General features: G+C 46.7%; 2 protein-coding genes across 3 annotated transcripts in view; one reads left to right on the top strand and one right to left on the bottom strand.

The window, feature by feature from the left end:
• Positions 1–4,032: 4,032 nt before the first annotated feature.
• Positions 4,033–8,360, bottom strand: irx5b (iroquois homeobox 5b). Its single transcript, XM_030425165.1, has 3 exons — positions 7,888–8,360; positions 6,794–7,199; positions 4,033–4,776 (listed from the first exon to the last, which is right to left on the bottom strand). The coding sequence occupies exons 1-3, from the start codon at positions 8,116–8,118 to the stop codon at positions 4,184–4,186; spliced, it is 1,230 nt and encodes a 409-aa protein (XP_030281025.1). The 5' UTR covers positions 8,119–8,360; the 3' UTR covers positions 4,033–4,183.
• Positions 8,361–9,282: 922 nt separating this feature from the next.
• LOC115586270 (ankyrin repeat domain-containing protein SOWAHC) overlaps positions 9,283–25,000 on the top strand; it is a 47,290-nt gene continuing 31,572 nt past the window's right edge. For both annotated transcript variants that reach the window (XM_030425163.1, XM_030425164.1), the window contains exons 1-3: positions 9,283–9,402; positions 16,580–16,986; positions 19,025–19,218. In XM_030425163.1, coding sequence (XP_030281023.1) covers positions 16,659–16,986; positions 19,025–19,218 — 522 coding nt within the window. In that variant the 5' untranslated portion in view covers positions 9,283–9,402; positions 16,580–16,658. The remainder of the gene's footprint in view (positions 9,403–16,579; positions 16,987–19,024; positions 19,219–25,000) is intronic.

Raw genomic sequence — 25,000 nt, forward strand, 5'->3', positions numbered from 1 at the left:
GCAGCAGGAGGAGCGGAGCTGCTGACGGACTGCCATCCTGCAGCTCCAGGCCCAGGGCTCGGCCTCTCGCTGGCTCACCATGGAGCTCCGTGTGGTCTGACAGTATTTAGCTCGGTGATGACTCGCTGCTGGAGGCAGGAAGCAGACTGAACAGGAGGGGGAGTCACTCAGTGGGAGGAGGGGGGAGGAGGGGGAGTCAGAAGAGTCTGGGGGGAGAACCAGGTTAAAGCCAAAGACAAAAGGCAGTGTGAAGAGGCGGAGTTGAGAGAAACACTGTCTGTCTCTGAAATACATCTTACATCTTAATGTGAAAAACTACTTCCTGTTTGTAGACTGGACTTTATTCACCTCAGGAGACTTTTTATCAAAATCCTGGAAAATTAAACATCAGTTTGGATCTGCTGTGATTGAAGGAGTGGATTTGGTTCTAAAGTATTCTGATTTTTTTCAATGAAGACACCAGGAACACACTGAAAAACACCAGGAACACACTAAAAAACACCAGGAACACACTAAAAAACACCAGGAACACACTGTAAACACCGGGAACAGACTGTAAACACCGGGAACAGACTGAAAACACCAGAAACACTAAAAAACACCAGGAACACACTAAAAAACACCGGGAACAGACTGAAAACACCAGGAACACACTAAAAAACACCAGGAACACACTGAAAAACACCAGGAACACACTAAAAAACACCAGGAACACACTGAAAAACACCAGAAACACACTGAAAAACACCAGGAACAGACTGTAAACACCGGGAACAGACTGAAAACACCAGAAACACTAAAAAACACCAGGAACACACTAAAAAACACCGGGAACAGACTGAAAACACCAGAAACAATGTAAACACCAGGAACACACTGAGAACACCAGGAACACACTAAAAAACACCAGGAACACACTGAAAAACACCAGGAACACACTAAAAAACACCAGGAACACACTGAAAAACACCAGGAACACACTGAAAAACACCAGGAACACTGAAAACACCAGGAACACACTGAAAAACACCAGGAACACACTGAAAAACACCAGGAACACACTGAAAAACACCGGGAACACACTGAGAACACCAGGAACACTGAAAACACCAGGAACACACTGAAAAACACCAGGAACACACTGAAAACACCAGGAACACTGAAAACACCAGGAACACACTGAGAACACCAGGAACACTGAAAACACCAGAAACACTGAAAACACCAGGAACAGACTGAAAACACCAGGAACACACTGAAAAACACCAGGAACAATGAGAACACCAGGAACCTGCTCTGTAACATCATCAATAAAATACATTGATTCATAAAACTGATTTGAAACTTTACTTGAATTAAAAGTAAACAATGCAGTTTTTTCTTCTCCTGTTGAGATGTTGGAGACAGACGATGTTTTCACCTGAAATCTCACCTGCACGGAGGCCAAGAGCTAAACTCACTGTAACTGTACCTCAGTGTCCTCAAGTAAACAGATGAACATGAAGACACTTCAGATTGAAAAGACTTTCTCTCCAGAGGACAGCAGCCTCCTCCTCCTCGTCACTGGACATGAACCTTTGGGTTACGGTGGTTCTCCCTGATCTCTCATCAGGATCAAACCCGTCTACCCATCCTGAGGGACCGACTACTCAACTGATGTCCTCAACTGAGACATGATGAAGAAGAAGAAGGAGAAGAAGAAGGAGAAGAAGAAGAAGGAGAAGCAGAAACTGATCCAACCACTGAATCAGTAACACATCACCACCAGACTCCCTTAACAAATGTGTCAGTTTAGTGAGTTGTTGAGTTGGAGACACTTTATAAACTCTGTGAAACTCTGTCTCTGACTCATTCTGCATTATTTGGACCTTCTTGTAAATTCAGCAAATGTTCTACATGAACTTCTTTCTGTCTTTGAGTAGAAACATGGAGTCTGTTTGTCTCAGTGCTGGATGAGCAGGAAGTGACATCACATCACAGGTAGTCACTCAGACGCTGGTTAATGTGGCTGTGAACTGATGAACAGTGTCAGGTAAAACAACGGTCTTTACATTATATATCTGGTCTTTATGTCTTTCTTTTGTCTTCTCCGTGACATCTGATGCTGACAGGTGATGTGTAGATGCTGACAGTTTGTCTGATCGTCAGTATAAATATATTAAATCTATAATGTTAATGTGTACAACACTCTTCAAGACATTTTCACATAGAACTTAATGTGAAACCAGTTCTACTTGATTATTATTATTATCACTGTATCATATTTTGTTTATTTCTTCCCAGAAGTGAAATAACAACAACTCCTGATGACATCATTTATTGATCAAATTAACCCAACCTGGAGCTGATAAAGCATCAGAAACTGGACAGATTGATTAAGATATTCAAAATGATCTAAAGCAGGGTGCCGTTTAGCTCAGCTGGTAGAGCGGGCGTCCCATGTGCTGAGCCTCTGCAGCGGACCCGGGTTCAACTCCCGGCCTGGGTCCCTTTTCTCTCCGTTTCCTGTCATATCTTCAGCTGTACTGTCAATAAAGCCATACAAGGCCAAAAAAAAAGTCTAAATCAATGGTATTTGTATTAAGTCTCTCTCCTTGTCAGTGACAGGAAATGTTCAATAACAACATTGTAAAAAATAACAATTCAAAGAAATGACTGTCTGAGTTGGAAAAGATCTTTATCAAACTTTTTATTGATGCATTTTAAATTTTCTTTGTTATGTTTCTGTTTTGTCTAAAAGATTATGAAATTAATGATTTCCCATCTTCATTATTTAACCAGGGCTGCAGGAGGTCAGTCTATATGATGACATCATATTAATTAATTTGATATCAGTTTGAATTTCCATGTTCTCCAACATGTATCTGATCGTCATGATCAATAATTTAAACAATGTGAGGAGGTTTTGCTCTGCAGCTGACGGCTGGTGAGAGCAGCCGCTGAGGAGGAGACACAGAACCAGACTCCCTGAGAAAATCACTCAGTTTAGTTTAGTTTAGTTCAGAGGACCTTTATAAACTCTGTGAAACGCAGTCTCTGATAAAGTCTTCATTATTTGGGCCTTCTGGTAAATTCAGTAAATGTTAGAGCCTCATTTCAGGCGGCGCTGCAGCCACCTAGCCCCTCCAGTTCCTGCATCCATGTCCTCAGCTGTCTCTGGAGGCCTGATAATAACGTCCAGTGTTGAAGCTGGTTGTTATTGGACTCTGTTTCTAAGCTAAAGTGAGCATCTGTTGCTTTCTGAGACTCAAGCATGAAGTCAAATCCTTCACACAGAAGTCTGATCTGATCATCATCGTCTCAATAATCTGATAACTACAAAATAAAACCTGAACCTGCTCTGAAACATACTGGACTCACTTCAACCTGACGACACAAATGTTATTGTGTCACACAGTCAGAAATCAGTGATCATCTGCACCAATGACGGATCAATGAACAGACAGTAAGTCAGCGAGCCGGACAGATCTACAGTCAGTCATCAGATCATGAAAACTCACCACCATCAACTAACTGAGAGTTTTTAATCACGTCTCTGCTGATCGCTGAGGCAGCTCATGGATTGAAGCTTGTTACTGATTCATATCAGAATATTATCACTGAATAATGCTGATGTCATTTGTGATACATTTCAGATGTTACCTGGTAATTAACACCTGCTCATCGTCAAATTCAGTCAAATGAAGCTTGTGAGTACTCATTAATGTAATAGATTACTCTGATACTGAAGAAAACGTGAAAACATGAATATTCTCAGTGGAGTTCTGCATGTGGAGTGGATTCATGGGCGTTTATTGTGGAGGGACACTAGAGATGATGATCCTGAATAACAATAATAATAATAATAATAATAATGATAATAGTAGTAGTAGTAATAATAATAATAATAATAATAATAATAATAATAATAATGATAATAATAATAATAATAATAATGATGAAGTCACCTTGGAGCCGCTCACACTTGCTCATGCTTCCTGAGCAGCTGTGTTCTGAGGTTTAATCTGGAAGGACAAACGGCCGGTGGTCAGGTGCGTATTAATAAAACTATCTTTTAATGATACTTGATGTTCTGTGCAGAGACGCACTACAAAGATTACATCTGATCAACATAGAAAACCTTCTAAAACTGAATATCTGTGTTTTTGAATGAGAGTCTGTGAGATCCGGAGGAGCTCCGTCCTCACGCGCTCGTCGTGCCTTTCTTCAGTTCGTGGCTGCGCAGCCTGCAGTCTCTGGCCGCCGCCTCGGCTCTCTGCAGCATCGTCTGCTGTAATCCGTTTAAATGTGTGCTGGAGGGCAGGTGTGAGCCGGGGCTGCCGTGTAGGGGCCCCAGGGGCCCGTAGCTGGAGTATCCGGGGATGAAGGGGGAGCTGTAGTAGAGGTTTCGGGGCAGCGCGGGGCTGTGGGGGAACAAGGTCCGAGGTGTGGGCGCCTGCTGCTGCTGCGAGTCCGAACAGCCTTTACTTTTATCTGAGGACGTGGCGATCTCAGCCAGAGACCACAGTTTGGGTTTGGGGGTGGGGTTTGGTCCCTGGATGGCGTTACAGGAGTCGACCGGCTCTTTGGACGTGCGCTCCGGCTCTGAGGCTCTGAGGGCGCCCAGAGGCCCGTTCTGAGGAGGGGCCCCTGTGGAGGCGGGGCCAGCGATGTGAGCCAGCCTCCGGTCCCCCGAGTCTTTAAAATCCGGATCAGTGAAGCCTCGATCAGTGTCGCTGCTGCTGTCGTCTCTAAACATCAACACACAGGAGCCACCGACTGAGGAGGGCCGCCGGGCTGAGGAGGAGGAGAAGGAGGAGGAGGAGGAGGAGGAGAAAGAGGGGACGGAAGAGGAGGAGGAGGAGGTGATTAGCAGGAGAACACAGACTGAAACAATTTTATTATCATTGTAAATCTAATCTGAATAATAAATAAATAAAATGTGTATTTTTAATGTTTTTTAATAAATGCGTTGACGTCAGCGTCTTTCTTTCGGGCTTCACACTGTTGCATTCTGGGATGAGAAAAAACCTGCGGGACATTGGTTGTGAGCTAACTTATGGCTAACGACATGCTCACGATGTGCAGGAGGTTATTAACATCGTCATCCAGTGTCTCTGATCGGATGAACAATAAAGTTTAATTCGGAAACTTTATTGTTATTGAGTCAGAACGTTTAACGTCACTGTGAATGTGTGATCGCCCTCCAGTGGACAGGACGCGCAACAACCATCACTGACAGCCGGTTACAGGTCTGTTCAAAGCATAATGATAATAATAACAATAATACTGATAATAATAATAATAATAATAATAAAACAACAATGATAATAATAATTATAATGATACTGATGATAATTATAATAATAAAGCAACAATGATAATAATAATAAGTTGTGGATTATAGAAATAACTCTCTCTCTCTCTTACACACACACACACACACACACACACACAGTGACGATCATTTTTATTATTGATTAATCTTTATATTATTTTTTCTATAGATTAATGAACAGATTTAAGAGAGAAGATGAACAAACATTTGAGCTTTAATTAATTATTATAATAAACAATAAATTCATCAATATGTTTTAAAGAATTCTGAAAAATATTTTTGGATCAATAAGAAAAGATTTCCTGATCTCTGTCACAGTAAACTGAATGTTTCAGTGTGTTCTGATGGTAACAGATGAATTATTGAATAGATGAGTCAATAAAGCAAATAGTAATCAATAATAATAATCAGTATTTATAATCAATAATAATAATTAATTATAATAATCAACGAGCATAATCAATATTAATAATCAACAATAATAGTAAATATTAATAATCAATAATAATGAACAGTTTAAATGTTCAGACTGATGGTCGATGATAAAACGCGACTCGTGATTGAATTAAAGGAGATTAAATAAATTATTCATATAAAGTAAAAGCAAAACATGTAATGTAACAGATTACTGAGACTGTAACAGATTACTGACACAGTAACAGATTACTGACACAGTAACAGAGTACTGACACAGTAACAGATTACTGAGACTGTAACAGATTACTGACACAGTAACAGAGTACTGATACAGTAACAGATTACTGACACAGTAAGTAAGTAAAAAAAAGGAAGTAAGTAAAATCAAAACAATGTAACTGAGTATTTTCACTGCAGTACTCGTCTCTGTCAGCTGGTAATCAGTTACTTCAAAGACTCATGTTTTACATGAAACAGCAGTACCAGAACCAGTGCAGTACCAGAACCAGTGCAGTACAGTGTGTCCAGGTCCACTGAGAGGACAAAGAGATTCAGACTACATGTGAATGTGTCCGGTCCAGATACTGGAGCCGGTCCAGCAGGGAGAACCTTTTCTCTCTGAATGAAGCCACGTGTTTAACTGGACCTGTTTCTTTTCTCACTGCATCAGAATCATTCTGTCTGCGGTTCTGAGACACACGTCCGGTCACCTGTCAGGTGATGGTCCAATCATACGTCAAGTATTCTGGTTATTAAACTGAATAGACTGACGCAGTAATCCAGAACTTTAGAACTTCTGACTGATCAGAACTTTAGAACTTCTGACTGATCAGAACTTTAGAACTTCCGACTGATCCGTGAGCTGGATGATAACATTCAGAAAAGGTCCAAAATCCAGATGAAGTCTTTACACACACACACACACACACTCACACTCACACACACACACACACTCACACACACACACACACACACACACACACTCACACACACACACACTCTCACACACACACACACTCTCACACTCACACACACACTCACACACACACACACACTCACCGGCTTCACTCTTGGACTCTGCCTCTTCGTGGTTCGGCTTCATCGGCTCCTCGTCCTCATCGGTCCGCTCCAGGTCGATGTTGTCCTCCTCCTCCTCGTCCTCGCTCCGGTTCCGCGGGGTCCACGTCATCTTGTTCTCCTTCTTCAGCCTGCGGCGAGCGTTGGCGAACCAGGTGGACACCTGAGTCAGGGTCATCTTGGTGATGATGGCCAGCATGATCTTCTCGCCCTTGGTCGGGTACGGGTTCTTCCGGTGCTCGTTGAGCCAGGCCTTCAGCGTGGCCGTGGCGTCCCGCGTGGCGTTCTTCCTGTAGGTGGGGTCCCCGTACGGGTACGGCCCCAGGGCCCCGAACGGGTGGTAGTCCAAAGAACCGGAGATCCCCGAGGACGGGTCATAACCAGGACTCTGAAACAGGAAATGATGTCATAATTATCAAAAGGTAACCTTGAGTGTCACACGCACGCACACACACACACACACACACACACACACACACACACACACACACACACACACGTACGTGCACGCATGAACACACACACACACACACACACACACGCAGCGGCCGGAGTGAGACCTCCTGTAAAAAAACATCTTTGTATGAATAATTTCATCTTTTATTTAAATCTTTTAAGTAATTTTCACAAACAGGAAGTTCTTCAGGATAAATGTCGCCTCATTGTTTCATTGTTGAATAAATTGTAAATAAAGATTTATTGATTCAAAACAGAAACTTCATAAAAATCACTTAATCACTTAATTACATTATAATAATTTAATCTATGTAATAAAATTATAAGTAAAACAAAACTCTGAAAGCAGTTTGTTTTCTCTCGTTGCAGAATGAACATAATAAATAATCAAACATCTGAAAGAAGAAAAGATGTTTCTGAGAAATATTTGTATATTTTAGTTTGAATTAAAAAACATGAAAGATAAAAATATTTACACATATTTTAAAATTCAGCGTTTTTTTCACACACTTTCCTTTTACGCGCGGAGCTCCGTGACGCACCAGGAGCGACTCTTCTTTTTTAGCGGTTCGAACACAAACTGGACCAGAACCAGAGCTTAAACCGGGTCCGACACTCACCACGAAGGAGCTGAGCGTGGCGGCGGCCCGCGGCTCTCCGCCGTACGGCAGGTGGGAGTTGAAGCCGGGAGAAGTCGCCGATCCCGAGTACGGAGCGAAGGCTGAGCCCGAAGACGAGCGGCCGAGCTCCTCGGTCCTCGGACCCAGGATGACCCCGGTGCTGAAGGACGGGCAGGAGTGCAGAGCCAGAGACACGGACGGCTGGAAGAGGAAACCCTGAGGATAAGACATGACGGCGCGCACCGTGCCGGACTATTACGCACGGGCGAACTCACATCGGAGAGCGAAAGCGCGCGTTTCCCCGGGACAGCAGAGGGATGAGAAGAAGAAGAGGAAGAGGAAGAATAGGAGGAGGAGGAAGAGGAAGAAGAAGAGGAAGAAGAAAAGGAGGGAAGAGCAGCTTTACAAACGGAGGAGCATTCACGAGCATAGCAGGAGGCAGAGAGCAGAGAGTTCTGTGCAAGTTTCCACTTCCGCTGCTGCTCAACTGATCTGTGATCGGTGCTGAAGACTGCCACTGACTGGGGGGGGGGGGGGGGGGGGGGGAGAGAGAGAGACAGAGAGAGAGAGACAGAGAGAGAGGGAGAGAGAGAGAGAGAGACAGAGAGAGAGAGACAGAGAGAGAGAGACAGAGAGAGAGGGAGAGAGAGAGAGAGCTGGTCCTGAGGCTAACTGCTCCCTCTCAGACAGTCTGACCAGCCTCACAACAACACTGCTCTCCAAAGAGTCAAGCAAATTATAACACAATGTAAAGAAACCTGCTGGAACATTGGAAAGAAGAAACTAAAAGCCAAAGTAGATTAGAATGTTATCTGACCCTAAACAGAGATTATGAACTAGCAGAATATCTCTCTACTGTCAGAGATAGAAAGCAGAGACAGAACCTGACCCGGTTCAGGCTCAGACAGAACCTGACCCGGTTCAGGCTCAGTGACCACAAACTGACAATCCAAACAGGAAGACACAAAAAATCATGGCAACCAAAAGAAAACAGGACATGTGGTCACTGTTGGACAGGTCAGGCTGAGACAGAGATGCACTTTCTCCTTCAATGCGAAACATTTAAACAAGGAACATTTATTTTATAATCTCTGAATGACCAATCAGAACTAAAGATACTCCTGGCAGAAGGAGAGAGGGCACATCTGCTGCCACACACACACACACACACACACACACACACACACACACAGGATATACTATAATTAATGTAAATGAAAATGAATGTAAATCAGTCTTGGTGTTGTGTTGAGTTATTGTTAATGTACGAAGTGTTTGGACAAGATGGTTTGGCAATATTGCTGCCAATAAAGAGAGAGAGAGTGTGTGTGCGTGTGTGTGTGTGTGTGTGTGTGTGTTGAAGCTCAGTCTAATCTGATTTGTGTAGCTATAATTAGCCGGCTGTCTGCAGGAGTGCAGCAGCGTCTCTCAGGTGAGTGTGTCGGTGGCGAGGTGACCGACGCTCAGACAGTCAGCTGGCCGTGCAGGACGACGCTGGACTGCGGGGATTTACAGGTGAGAGCAGACAGCCGTCAGGTGACTCTGTCAGGATCTCCATTGATTGATTGCTGTTGATCCTAATTAGTAAACTTTCCAGCAGCTATTTAAGGTCCAACCTTCCTGTCAGAGTCTCAGAGCGGCTCCAGGACCGACTCAGAAGTCCGTCCGTATCCTTCTGTGGTTACTCTCATTCTCAGCTCTGCCGGTGGGATAATCATGTTATGAGTTTGGAATTACAGTTCCCATAATGCTTTGTGGGATGTAAACAGTAAGTGTTGCCATGGAGGCGTGAGTTAGCCATTAGCTCCAACTAGAAGCTCTTTTTTAAATTTCTGAGCCTTTAGTAGTTGAGTTTGTTGAAGCTTCCGCCCAGAGTGTCTGAGCAGGCTGGGCCTCACCGTGAGGACGGAGGCTTGATTCCAGGCGGAGTCTCTAACCTGCGATGCTAAACGAATATTGATTTGGCATAATGAAGCCTGAGTAATGTGAAAACATTCTCCTTGAGGAGCCTCTCTAAGCACATCATGAGCATGACTGCACTGACGGGGTGAAATGGTGCGAGCCGTGCGGTTTAAGCTGCTCCTCTACAGATGGGTCGAGCAGATTAGGGATGGCATTTTCACGCTTTTTTAAGCATCTTTCATTAAAGCGCTCCGCGGCGGTGGAGGTGAACGCACCTCTTATTCTCCTCTGCTGGTGATGATGCTCAGGAGGCCTCTCCTCAGTCTCACATTAAACACGCTGTGAGCCTCCTGCAGCAGAAGTAATGGCTCGGAAAGGCTCAGATGACTCTTTCATCATCGCCAAGTCGAGACCCCCAGTAGGCCTGCCCATGAGATGACACCGTGGTGCCGTTTTATCATATCAAAAAGTTATGGTAACAATTTGCATGAACAAAGTTGAATATTCAGGGAAATGTGCAGTGCGGTTCCCCTCGTATTCTCCATGGTATCGACCCTTTTGTGAAGATTTTCACATGAAAGGAGCGCTCGTTTGTTTTCCCCCAGTACCTCATAAATAAGCTTAGCCCGCGGGGCAAATGTCCAGAGGTTACTTAAAGACAGTGTGTTTAATTAATTGGAAAACACTCTTTTTAATAGTTATTATCCAAGTAAGAAATCCTTGTTATCTGAGCTCAGACATAATTACCACCCAGGGGACTTCTCTATTAAGTGTTGGGAATGTTGCTGTGAAGAGACTCGGATAATATATTCAGAGGAGATAGAAATATGTTCAATAACTACTGTACATGATGACGATCTGATGTTGGTTACAGTACGCTGAGCGTCATCTGTCAGCTGCTGGACGGAGAGAAGACGTGAACACATAACATGTTTTCTGACTGGGCTGAAACATGACGAGAGACGAAATCAGCAGTAATTAAGAAAAACTGTCATTCGCTTAAAGTGACCAGAGATACAGACGCCCCAGACTGAAGGGTGCTAATATAACATGCTAACAATGACAATGCTAACATGCTTTACAGGTATGATGTTCGACATGTTCATCATCTTGGTTCAGTGTGTTAGCATGCTAACATTAGCTAATGTTCAGGAAACACCTGCTGTGTCTCAGTTCAGGGTCTGCATCCTATGAAGAACTCGGCCTCTGAAGGACTTGGCCTCTCTCTGAAGGACTCGGCCTCTGAAGGACTCAGCCTCTCTCTGAAGGACCCGGCCTCTCTCTGAAGGACTCGGCCTCTCTCTGAAGGACTCGGCCTCTCTCTGAAGGACCCGGCCTCTCTCTGAAGGACCCGGCCTCTCTCTGAAGGACCCGGCCTCTCTCTGAAGGACCCGGCCTCTCTCTGAAGGACTTGGCCTCTCTCTGAAGGACTCGGCCTCTCTCTGAAGGACCCGGCCTCTCTCTGAAGGACCCGGCCTCTCTCTGAAGGACTTGGCCTCTCTCTGAAGGACTCGGCCTCTCTCTGAAGGACCCGGCCTCTCTCTGAAGGACTCGGCCTCTCTCTGAAGGACTTGGCCTCTCTCTGAAGGACCCGGCCTCTCTCTGAAGGACCCGGCCTCTCTCTGAAGGACTCGGCCTCTCTCTGAAGGACTCGGCCTCTCTCTGAAGGTCTCGGCCTCTCTCTGAAGGACCCGGCCTCTCTCTGAAGGACCCGGCCTCTCTCTGAAGGACTTGGCCTCTCTCTGAAGGACCCGGCCTCTCTCTGAAGGACCCGGCCTCTCTCTGAAGGACTCGGCCTCTCTCTGAAGGACTCGGCCTCTCTCTGAAGGACCCGGCCTCTCTCTGAAGGACCCGGCCTCTCTCTGAAGGACCCGGCCTCTCTCTGAAGGACTCGGCCTCTCTCTGAAGGACTCGGCCTCTCTCTGAAGGACTCAGCCTCTGAAGGACTCGGCCTCTCTCTGAAGGACTCAGCCTCTCTCTGAAGGACTCGGCCTCTCTCTGAAGGACTCGGCCTCTCTCTGAAGGACTTGGCCTCTCTCTGAAGGACTCAGCCTCTGAAGGACTCGGCCTCTCTCTGAAGGACTCAGCCTCTCTCTGAAGGACTCGGCCTCTCTCTGAAGGACTCAGCCTCTGAAGGACTCGGCCTCTCTCTGAAGGACTCGGCCTCTCTCTGAAGGACTTGGCCTCTCTCTGAAGGACTCAGCCTCTGAAGGACTCGGCCTCTCTCTGAAGGACTCGGCCTCTCTCTGAAGGACCCGGCCTCTCTCTGAAGGACTCAGCCTCTGAAGGACTCGGCCTCTCTCTGAAGGACTCAGCCTCTCTCTGAAGGACTCGGCCTCTGAAGGACCCGGCCTCTCTCTGAAGGACTTGGCCTCTCTCTGAAGGACTCAGCCTCTCTCTGAAGGACCCGGCCTCTCTCTGAAGGACTTGGCCTCTCTCTGAAGGACTCGGCCTCTCTCTGAAGGACCCGGCCTCTCTCTGAAGGACTCGGCCTCTCTCTGAAGGACCCGGCCTCTCTCTGAAGGACTCAGCCTCTCTCTGAAGGACCCGGCCTCTCTCTGAAGGACTCGGCCTCTCTCTGAAGGACTCAGCCTCTCTCTGAAGGACCCGGCCTCTCTCTGAAGGACTCGGCCTCTCTCTGAAGGACTCGGCCTCTCTCTGAAGGACTCAGCCTCTGAAGGACTCGGCCTCTCTCTGAAGGACTCGGCCTCTCTCTGAAGGACTCGGCCTCTGAAGGACTCGGCCTCTGAAGGACCCGGCCTCTTTCTGAAGGACCCGGCCTCTCTCTGAAGGACTCGGCCTCTCTCTGAAGGACCCGGCCTCTCTCTGAAGGACTTGGCCTCTCTCTGAAGGACTTGGCCTCTCTCTGAAGGACCCGGCCTCTCTCTGAAGGACTCGGCCTCTCTCTGAAGGACTCGGCCTCTCTCTGAAGGACTCAGCCTCTCTCTGAAGGACCCGGCCTCTCTCTGAAGGACTTGGCCTCTCTCTGAAGGACTCAGCCTCTCTCTGAAGGACCCGGCCTCTCTCTGAAGGACTCGGCCTCTCTCTGAAGGACTTGGCCTCTCTCTGAAGGACTCAGCCTCTGAAGGACTCAGCCTCTGAAGGACTCGGCCTCTCTCTGAAGGACTCGGCCTCTCTCTGAAGGACTCGGCCTCTCTCTGAAGGACTTGGCCTCTCTCTGAAGGACTCAGCCTCTGAAGGACTTGGCCTCTCTCTGAAGGACTCAGCCTCTCTCTGAAGGACTCAGCCTCTCTCTGAAGGACCCGGCCTCTCTCTGAAGGACTCAGCCTCTCTCTGAAGGACCCGGCCTCTCTCTGAAGGACTCGGCCTCTCTCTGAAGGACTCGGCCTCTCTCTGAAGGACTTGGCCTCTCTCTGAAGGACTCAGCCTCTGAAGGACTCGGCCTCTCTCTGAAGGACTCAGCCTCTCTCTGAAGGACCCGGCCTCTCTCTGAAGGACTTGGCCTCTCTCTGAAGGACTCAGCCTCTCTCTGAAGGACCCGGCCTCTCTCTGAAGGACTCGGCCTCTCTCTGAAGGACTCGGCCTCTCTCTGAAGGACTTGGCCTCTCTCTGAAGGACTCAGCCTCTGAAGGACTCGGCCTCTCTCTGAAGGACTCGGCCTCTCTCTGAAGGACTCAGCCTCTCTCTGAAGGACTTGGCCTCTCTCTGAAGGACCCGGCCTCTCTCTGAAGGACTCGACCTCTTGCTGAAGGACCCGGCCTCTCTCTGAAGGACTCGGCCTCTCTCTGAAGGACTTGGCCTCTCTCTGAAGGACCCGGCCTCTCTCTGAAGGACTCAGCCTCTCTCTGAAGGACTCGGCCTCTCTCTGAAGGACTCGGCCTCTGAAGGACTCGGCCTCTCTCTGAAGAACTTGGCCTCTTGCTGAAGGACTTGGCCTCTCGCTGAAGGACTTGGCCTCTGAAGGACTTGGTTAACCTGGTCAGCCGTTGTTAAATGGGACGGTCTAGCCTTTGGAGCATTTCCTGGTTGTGTCACCAGATGTTTTACGATCTATGCCACGCCATGTCGCCATTTTCTCTCTTTCTTTCTTCTTTTTCGGTTGGCAAAGAATCCCGGGATATGAGCATCTGAGCCTTCAGACCGGGACAGCCGTCTTTGTGACGTAATTGGCCTTCAAATGCTCCTCTGAAGGATGCAGAGTCTGAACTGAGACGCAGCAGCAGAGTGCAGCTTCAGTATGGAACACATGAACATGTGGACCTGATGACAGTCAGAGCATCACCACAGTGATTACAGTTCATCCTGAGGGGATCATGAACATCTATAAAGTTATTCAGTCCAGACAAAGAGCGGCTAATAATTAGCATGTGAGTGTGTGGAGCCTCCAGGAGCTCCGGGCTCTGACGCAGCGCTCCTACTGGCCAAACTGTGTGATTACATCATCACGTGACGCACGGCCCAAACAGGCTGTCCTCTGAGCTAGCATGGTGCAAGAAGCGTCACCAGACGGACATGACTCGTTTGACCGACTGAATTTGAGCCGTTTGGTCCAATAACTTTGAGAACGTCTAGAAGAGCTGCACGATTAAATTATTTTATCTACATTCAAGTTAGCCGGGAGTTAAACCGGAAGTTAGCCTATCGCTTAAACGGAAGTTAGTCGGGCTCTAAACCGGAAGTTAGACGGGCGCTTAACCGGAAGTTAGCCGGGCTCTAAACCGGAAGTTAGACGGGCGCTAAACCGGAAGTTAGCCGGCTCGTTCGTCGGAACTCGCAGGTGCGCATGCTCTGTTTGAGGCACAACACAGACACTCCGTGTATTTTTTTTATGCACTGAGCAGCTGTCATAGAACGGAACCGAGCTCCGCCTCCAACACGGTCCACAGTCAACGTCCTTGGCTGGACCGGTAATCTGGCATCCCGCCCACAAAGCAGAGGCAGCGCCTCATTGGTTCATTTTATAGAATGACACCAGCCTGACCCAATGACTTCACTCAGCGCGGCCGGCGCTGCACGCTCGCTACGACGGTCACGTAGGTTCCCGCCCCCCCTCGTGACAGAGCAGGTGTTGTGTTAACAGGTGATGGGAGGATGACGAGGGCAAAAAACTTACAAGGACACTGACTGTTAGGTACAGTACAGGTGTGTGTTCAGACAGCACAGGTGTTTGTTCAGACAGTACAGGTGTGTGTTCAGACAGCACAGGTGTTTGTTCAGACAGTACAGGTGTGTATTCAGTCAGTACAGGTGTGTGTTCAGTCAGTCCAGGTGTGTGTTCAGACAGTCCAGGTGTGTGTTCAGAGAGTACAGGTGTGTGTTCAGTCAGTCCAGGTGTTTGTTCAGACAGTCCAGGTGTGTATTCATACAGTCCAGGTGTGTGTTCAGACAGTCCAGGTGTGTGTTCAGTCAGTCCAGGTGTGTGTTCAGTCAGTCCAGGTGTGTATTCATACAGTCCAGGTGTGTGTTCAGACAGTACAAGTGTGTGTTCAGTCAGTCCAGGTGTTTGTTCAGACAGTACAGGTGTGTATTCATACAGTCCAGGTGTGTGTTCAGACAGTACAGGTGTATGTTCAGACAGTACAGGTGTGTGTTCAGTCAGTCCAGGTGTTTGTTCAGACAGTACAGGTCTGTGTTCAGTCAGTCCAGGTGTGTGTTCAGACAGTACAGGTGTATGTTCAGTCAGTCCAGGTGTTTGTTCAGTCAGTCCAGGTGTTTGTTCAGACAGTCCAGGTGTGTGTTCAGTCAGTCCAGGTGTGTGTTCAGACAGTACAGGTGTATGTTCAGTCAGTCCAGGTGTTTGTTCAGTCAGTCCAGGTGTTTGTTCAGACAGTCCAGGTGTGTGTTCAGACAGTATAGGTGTGTGTTCAGACAGTACAGGTGTGTGTTCAGTCAGTCCAGGTGTTTGTTCATACAGTCCAGGTGTGTGTTCAGACAGTATAGGTCTATGTTCAGACAGTACAGGTGTGTGTTCAGTCAGTCCAGGTGTTTGTTCATACAGTCCAGGTGTGTGTTCAGACAGTCCAGGTGTGTGTTCAGTCAGTCCAGGTGTGTGTTCAGAGAGTACAGGTGTGTGTTCAGTCAGTCCAGGTGTTTGTTCAGACAGTACAGGTGTGTATTCATACAGTACAGGTGTGTGTTCAGTCAGTCCAGGTGTGTGTTCAGTCAGTCCAGGTGTGTATTCATACAGTCTAGGTGTGTGTTCAGTCAGTCCAGGTGTTTGTTCAGACAGTACAGGTGTGTGTTCAGACAGTACAGGTGTATGTTCAGACAGTACAGGTGTGTGTTCAGACAGTACAGGTGTATGTTCAGACAGTACAGGTGTATGTTCAGACAGTACAGGTGTGTGTTCAGACAGTACAGGTGTATGTTCAGACAGTACAGGTGTGTGTTCAGACAGTACAGGTGTGTGTTCAGTCAGTCCAGGTGTTTGTTCATACAGTCCAGGTGTGTGTTCAGACAGTCCAGGTGTGTTTAGACAGACAGTACAGGTGTGTATTCAGTGCGTGTTGACATAATAATAAATCAATATATTGATTAAGTGTTCTCTGGATTGACATTGACTGTTTTGAAAAGGATTTATAATATTGTTGATGAGGTGGTTCAGTTAAAGCTAACTGGACCCGGCAGCAGAACCAGAGCTCAGTGTTAAATCTTAATATTATGTTGTTGTTAAGTGCTGGCCGGGTTCCTCTCAGATGATCATGTTTCAGGATCATGGATCGGGTCACAGCTCCTCCTGTGATCCACCAGAACAGGACCACAGTGAAACACACAGGTGTCATGTGTATCTGTGGTATTGATTCTGATATGGTGTCTATTACTGTTACAGACGGATGCAGGCTGTGGTTCTGACGCCAGGAATCGGTACCGGACATTAAGAGAGTTATCTCCCTACAGAGCTGGACTGGATGGAGTCCCGTCTGAACCACGAGGTCCAGTTCTCTGAAACTGAGGAGACACAAGATTCACTGCAAGACCTGAAACTGGATCAATACAACCGAAGTCCTGAGAGTCTCGAACAGGACCAGGAGCAACAGGGTCTTCACTGTGGTCCACATCAGGTTCAGGTTCAGGTGCAAGACAGAGAAGAACAAAACAAATGTCCTCCAGATCCAGCTGTGGACCAGCAGGAGGGAGGAGACCTGAATCCAGCAGGAGAAGACTGTGACCGAGGCGACCATCACCAATTCATCGAGCAGAACCAGGACCCGGGTTGGAGAGTGGATCTGGACAGAGGTGAGCAGGACTGTTACTGGTACTGACGATTTACATAGAGGTCCGGGCCCGATGTGATCCTGCTGTGTTTCAGTTATATGTCATATCAACAGGAATTCTGTCAGATTCTGATGATTTCATTGCTGTTAACGGCCCGTTAGAGTCCGGAGGGACGCCAGGACGTGTTCCGACTTGGAAACAACGTGTTTGATAATCGTTCACTCACATCAGACGACTGCTGACGATCAGCTGTGACGATACAGACTCAGTGAATTCTAACAGCAACACATCTCGGACATTTTATTCAACCTGGAAGAAAGACAGGATGTCGTCCTGCTGAGCGCTGACGCCCGTCACGCTGACAGTTTGTGGTATTCTGTAAGATTTGATGCTTTTACTGGAGAGCTGGTGCTACAGAGACAGGTGACAGGAAGTGATGACGCCGCGGTGTGGTCGTCGTCACGGCCTCCTCTGTGTGCGGCTCTTTTCTTTCTCTCGGTGATAAGACTCACTGTATCTTTGTCTCCTGTGGATGATGTCATCACCCACATCCTCCTCGCTCTGATGTCAGATAAAACACAGACAGATACTCAGAGTCCATCACACTGCAGCGTTTCTCTCCTCAAAGGTTCCAGTTTTAATTAGCTTCAATGGAGGTGAAAGAAAGGTTGAATGGATCTGCCAGTAGAGGAGGAGGAGTCTGTTGAGTGACAGACATGAAGAAGAAACAGTGAGCAGCGCGATCAGCCGTCAGAGTGGAGGCGGATCACCGCCACGTTAACAACAACAGATGAAGCAGCGTCCACACAGCGGACGCATGACGACTCCAGGTTCTGCAGCTCGCCTGTCTCAGTCGGTCAAAGTTTGCTTGTAAAGACCACAACAGGAAACACCTGTGGAGGTGTGATCACACCTTCAGTCTGATAGACCGCTCCTCGCTACATGAAGCTGTGGAGCAAATGTCACAAAGACTGACAGGATCACTGCAGATAGAACAAACAACAACTCCAACTGTTGAGTGATCAGATGATTGGCAACAATTTCAGAACTGAATAATAATTTGAGTTATTTAAATGTGCTGAAGGCAAACTGTCCCTGTGTGTGTCTCCCTGACTTTTATGATTTGTAAACTAAACATGGACTGAAGCGATGAGACTGAAAACCGCCGACACCAAGAGGTGCTGTTAGCATTAGCTGTTTGCATTAGCTGTTAGCATTAGCTGTTAGCGATCTGGGAGGAGCCATCATGCTGTTAAAGTTCCCTGAAGTCAAAATCGATGTTGAGTGCCGTTTAGAAAATATCTGTTTCTTGATTTGAAGTCAGAAGAAGCTTGTGGACATTAAAACTGAAAGAGAGAATTTAACTCCCAGGGTGCACTTCACCAACAGACAGCCAATCACAGAGCTTCACACTAACAGTGAGCTGAAGATAAAAGTGATTTAAACCTGCAGCTTCACTTCCTCTCTGAGCCGCTGAGGCTCATGGGTATTGTAGTATTTAGAGAACTGATTCAAACATCTGTGCTGTGATGACATCATCCAGGAGAGATTCAGTCTTCGTCCACGTTAAAGACAAACGTGTGACACCTGAACAAACAGCTGCAGGATGATTATCCATCAATCTGTTTTACATCCATTTAACTGTTGTCTTCTTTTACTCCATTAATTAATGAACGGATTTACTCCAAATAACATTTTAGACTTGGACTTTATTATTTGTCATTCAGATGACACTTTCAGAGTGGAACAATAAAAGTGCAGTTTTATTAATTTAGATATTTTATTCAGACATCAACACAGATGTGACAGAGTCCCTGCAGGAGACGTCCGGTCCTCACTGCTCATCTGTCATCCTGATATAGATCATGTAACATGTTACAGAGCAGAACGGGTCAGAACCAGGACCTGTCATTTAGCATGGAGAACCACTCCAGAGGGAACACGTTTTCTGATTCTGTATGTTTTGGAGCCTCATATCAGAAGAAACGCCCTCTGGAGTCTGTAGTGACATCTGTGATGTCTGGACCCTAACGTCTGACTCCTCCCTGTTTACTCCAAGTGTTGCCTCAGGACCAGCACCAGCACCAGGACCAGCACCAGCACCAGGACCAGCACCAGCACCAGCACCAGGACCAGCACCAGCACCAGGACCAGCAACAGGACCAGGATCTGACTACTTCTGCAGCCAATCAGGAGGCGGCGGGGGAGTCAGGTGGCAGCGTCCCGGCGCTGGTGATCACTCAGGCAGAGGAGGTGAGTCCAGAGACAGAAAGCCTGATGGGAAATAACGTGCTCGTGAGCCTCTCATGTTTATTCATGAGCTTCAGCGGCTCCAGTTTAACGCTGGCGGTGCCGAATGTCTCGTCTTCTCCGAGCCTTTGTTCAGCACTCACAGGTAGAGCTTTGTTCTTTGTTTAAACGATGTCTCTGATCCGGTTCAAAGCGCCGGCGTCCTGACAGCTCTGCTTCATCAGGCTGCTCAGAACCAGTTCTCTTCTCCTGGTTCAGGTTTGTGGCTCCGTCGCTGTAATTATGCCTTCATGGCTCGTTTCCACACGTCACGTCACGGACGCTCTGAATGTTTTCACTAATGTATTTGTTCACTGTGAACTATTTTAAATATTCATATTTCAGACGTGTTTTGAGTGACGAGATGAAAAACTTTGATCATAAACATCCTGAAGTTTAACTCCTGACAGCTTCCTGCTTCTGTCTGCCAAGACACACTTAATCACCTCTAAACGGCATCATTACTGCAGCATATGATGATAATAATAATAATACTAATAATACTAATACTAATAATAATAATAATAATAATAATAATAATAATAACCCTGGAGGTATTTAGATTGAAAAATAGAGTGAAAATGGTCAATTCATGGATTATTGATCATCAGAGGAAGACGAGTCACCTCACTGCTGGTTCGTTTCGATTGTAAAGCCCATCGAGGCAATGTGATTGTGATTTTGGGCTATATAAATAAAATTGATTTGATTTGATTTGATTTTGTGCGCCTCAGGTTGAACTGAAATTGAACAATCAGCAGGAAAACTTTATTAACACAGACCAGAATCACAAACCAGCCTGCCTCAGAGGGATCTGTGTAGTGCGGCACCGAGCAGATGGATTAATAATCCAAATAATAATTATTGCAGCTCTACATTTATCTGCAAGCAGTCGTCCACAGATTCATCATCACGCTGCACCTACATTACCCACAATGCAACTGAGGTTGTGGTCTGATGCTAGCAGCAATGCTAACTCAAGTGGTGTGCTTGTTTTAAATAATTAGAGCTAGGTGCATCATTGTGTTGATGATTTAAATATCAGTTTGATAAGATGTTCTGCTGCTGCTGTCTTTAAAAGACACGACAGAAATGGGACACATGATAAGAATGATGATGATAGAATAACACAGGAGGAGGTGCAGCAGGAGGAGGAGGTGCAGCAGGAGGAGGAGGTGCAGCAGCAGGAGGAGGAGGTGCAGCAGCAGGAGGAGGTGCAGCAGGAGGAGGAGGAGGTGCAGCAGGAGGTGCAGCAGGAGGAGGAGGAGGTGCAGCAGGAGGAGGAGGTGCAGCAGCAGGAGGAGGTGCAGCAGGAGGTGCAGCAGCAGGAGGAGGAGGAGGTGCAGCAGCAGCAGGAGGTGCAGCAGCAGGAGGAGGAGGAGGTGCAGCAGCAGCAGCAGCAGGAGGAGGTGCAGCAGCAGCAGGAGGAGGAGGTGCAGCAGCAGGAGGTGCAGCAGCAGGAGGTGCAGCAGCAGGAGGTGCAGCAGGAGGAGGAGGAGGTGCAGCAGGAGGAGGAGGAGGTGCAGCAGCAGCAGGAGGAGGTCTGTGGTGGCTGCAGCTCCTCTGAGGGGTTAAACATGTGAGAGCTCTGTTGATCCATTACGCTCACTGATCCGAACCGCCTCCAAATAGGTTTCCTCAGAACCTCTCCGGCACGCAGCGGAGGAGCTCTTACACCAAATTGACTTTACTGCTGTGAATTATGAAGATACTGATATCATGCATGAAGTTATTTACCCCTCAGAAGAATTCAAATCAGTAATTCCCTCAGATGAAGATACGGGAACTAATATGAATGCAAATCGGATCAGACTGCTGCATTAGAGTCTGATAAACACTTTACAGGCCCGAGTGTTCACCGGAGGATACGCTCTCCCCTCCTCCACCTCCTCAGGGCGAACCCTCCATCTTCTGCTGCTGCTGGTCTGTGCCGGGCCGCCGCTGGTCTGCCGGGCTGCTGCTGGTCTGCCGGGCCGCCGCTGGTCTGCCGGGCCGCAGACCAGCGGCCCGTCAGACCAGCGGCCCGGCATCAGAAAATACTTAGAGAGGTCAACACACAGTCTCATCGTGTTGGTGAGCTGTGGTTCATTCTGCTGGGGAGGTTCTGATGAGGAGGACGGGCGTCACCCTGAGAGACGCGTGTGTGTGTGTGTGTGTGTTTAGTTTAAACTGTCAGTAAAAGTCCAGAGCCGATCAGTTTCTCTGACAGCTCCACTGGACCAGGTCAGTGGACGTGGTTCTGCTTCAGGTGACACGTCTGGAGTTCTCTCAGTTAGCCTTTCAGCTAGCATCGGAGCGCTCACCCTCCTCTGTGATGAGTGAGATCGGACCTCTGCTGCTCGTCCTGCAGCATCTTTCACTTTTGGCACCGAGTTTAAAAAAGAGCCTTAGCAACTGAACGTTAGCGTGCGGTCTAGCTAACGTTGCTATTGGTTCCATCCATCGATCTGAATGATTGACAGTTTGTTAAGCAGATAAACGTCAGACTACAATGTGCAACTGGATTCGTAGCCAAACTAATCGATGCAGCAGATGCTGTGTTTGCAGTAAGTTAATGTTTCACCAGACTCTTTATGTCAAATTATTATTCAAATAGATTAAAACAAACAGTTAAATGCAACTGTTACATTAAATATACAAAGTTTGACAAATTTGACAAAACACACAAACAGAACAGAAGAATAAAGAAGAAGAATAAATGTGCAGGGGATGTAAAATGTAGTTTAAAGACATATAAACCACTTATGAAACTAAATGTTGCAGAACTAGCATGCTATCAGAGTTAGCCAGCTGAATATTCTATAAATGGAGTTTTCTCACATTCATACAGGTCGTCTGATTTGTTAACGCTAACGTCCTGTGACAGCTCACAGGTTGGTCCACAGTCCTCCTCAGAAGTTCAGATCTGTGGCGTGTGTTTGGTTTCTCACATGATCAGCGAGTAGAAAACGTCTCAGTGATTCTTCAGGCTGGTTAGAATCAGAAACGTCTGGTCAGAGTCTGAAGTCTGCTCAGTCGGTCGCCACGCAAGTAAAATCTCTTCTTTCATTCTTCTTCGTTGGTGACTCGTATAATAACTGACTTATTGTTTGCGTCCTGCTTCAAGCCTTCTGTTGAACATCACACCGCTCACGCCTCACTGCCAAAGCTAACCGTCAGTCTGCTTTAATGCGTGTGCCGTATACGGCGTGGAGGTGGCGGGACACTTTGATGGTGCTCGCGGTGACAGTCAGCAGCACCAATTAAAGCTCGCTCCGTGTCACGTTACGCTGAGGTCCCGTCCCGTTCTGACGGCAGTCAGACCCACAAACACAGCTCACATCGTCTCCCTGCACGCGTCCTCCTGTACGTACAGCCGGATGGTGCAGAGTCGAGAACCTGCTCATTAAACAACGTACATCAAACACGTATGCTTTAAAGTGATCCTTATTGCTTCACTGTTCATTCAAAGCAGCGATGTGATTGTTAATTAAAACCCGAACACAGCGGGCCAGACAGCTGGTAGTCATGTTTCTGAGCAGCGCCAGTTCTTCTCTGGCACGTACATTTATACGTGTTGAAGTAAAAAGACGGCTGAAAAACATAAATCTTATTAATCCCAACACGAAGACGACTTAGACAAACATACACGCGTGCAACTTCTAAGCTAACCTTCAGCAGCACGTTGAATAAAAAACAAGCCGTACAAAACTCCCGTCTCCTCCTGCAGCTTCTTTATAAATGTCACAGATTTCAGCTCGTTAACGTCGTTAACTTCACACACGTCTCAGCTCTGTCACACTCACATTTAGAGGAAATTCACTGCTTGATTCAGGACAAATAAAATAAGACGATAAAAACCGTGAATAGTATTTTATTAGAAACTCTGAACCTGTGGTGACGCTGAGCCAACTGTCTGCGGAGGAAGACCATGACATCTGGATGAAAGCTCAGGAAACAAACTCTGGACTGGACCTCGAGTTAAGATTTGTTTTTGTCAGACTGATTCTGAGCTCGAGAAGAACTTTAACTCAAATGAAGAAAGCCGCTCCGTGGTCAAATCAGCCGCACTTAAATTTCGAGTATTCTCATCATTATGGTAAATGCGGAGAAACAGCGTATTTACTTTCAGTTTTCAAAATAAAGGTATTATGAACAGTAAGCTATTATCCAAACCTACATTTAAAATAGAATATGTTACATTAAAGTGTTTCATGAACCCATTATGAATAAAAAACACTTAATATCAAGTATCTTTACTGCACCAGTGTGGAGAAATGCCAAAATAAAAGTCCCATATTTATGCCTCCAGATTGCATCTTTGACCATATTTGAGGTGCTGCAAAACACTTTGCTCAATATTTCCTGGCGACTGATGGTATATTTGACTTTTACACATCTAAGACTACAACTATACTTGATATCAAGCATTTTTACTGCACCAATGTGGAGAAATTCAACAATAAAATTCCACATTTGTACCTCCAATTGGCATATTTTCATATATTTCAGCTAGTGTAAAAACACTTTGCTCAATAATTCCTGGCTATGGGTGATAAATCTGACTTCTACACAAGTGTTCTTACAGTAGCTCAAATATGGTCAAACATGCAATCTCCAGCTAGAAATATGGGACTTTTATTTTTGAATTTCTCCACATTGGTGCAGTGAAAATGCTTGATATCAAGTATAGTTGTAGTCTTAGATGTGTAAAAGTCAAATATACCATCAGTAGCCAGGAAATATTGAGCAAAGTGTTTTTACACTAGCTCAAATATATGAAAATATGCCACACATGGAGAATCAAATATGGAACTTTTATTGTGTGACAACTGCTAAATGTTTGTGTTAAGCTAACGCTGAGTTAAACATGACATGGAACAAAACTCTCCACTCCTGTAAAATATGTTGTTTGGGTCTCTTTTTCCAAATGTTCTTCGTGTAAGTCTGTTTCGTTTAAAGTTAAATTCCTTCACAGACTTTGTTCACATCAGTTTCACGCTGTTGGCTGAAGCTGTCGACATGCAGCTCTTCACCGCTGAACACGTGGAACAGTGTGAACCTGAAGCTCCGTGTGAGGAACGCCTGGATTTAAAGCCGAGCAGATCAGTGAAATGCAAAGTAGTGTCATGATTATTTACAGTAGAAGTGATGAAGTACTTAAATGATTAGCTGAAATCAAAATGATCGGTGTGAAGTGTGTGTGTGTGTGTGTGTGTCTGTGACGTGTGTGTGTGTGTGTGTGTGTGTGTGTGTGTGTTGTGTGTGTGTGTGTCTGTGACGTGTGTGTGTGTGTGTGTGTGTGTGTGTGTGTGTGTGTGTGTGTCTGTGACGTGTGTGTGTGTGTGTGTGTGTGTGTGTGTCTGTGTGTGTGTGTGTGTGTGTGTGTGTGTGTGACGTGTGTGTGTGTGTGTGTGTCTGTGACGTGTGTGTGTGTGTGTGTGTCTGTGACGTGTGTGTGTGTCTGTGACGTGTGTGTGTGTGTGTGTGTGTGTGTCTGTGTGTGTGTGTGTGTGTGTGTGTGTGTGTGTGTGTCTGTGACGTGTGTGTGTGTGTGTGTGTGTGTGTGACTGCAGAGGCGTAGTAATTGGCTCTCCTGGGACTGCAGTCCTGAACAGTTAGAGGACACTGGCGGCGCTGTGAGATGTTAAACTGCTGCTGCTGTCTGTCGCCAGTCGCGGCCTAATTGTAGTCAACAGGCTCCGGCAGCCGACTCGTTCTGTTCACCACGTAAGAAGATGAACGCCGCTTTCAGGGAGGCAGACGG

Source organism: Sparus aurata, chromosome 8, assembly GCF_900880675.1.
Source record: "Sparus aurata chromosome 8, fSpaAur1.1, whole genome shotgun sequence".
In the NCBI taxonomy this organism is placed as follows: domain Eukaryota; kingdom Metazoa; phylum Chordata; class Actinopteri; order Spariformes; family Sparidae; genus Sparus; species Sparus aurata.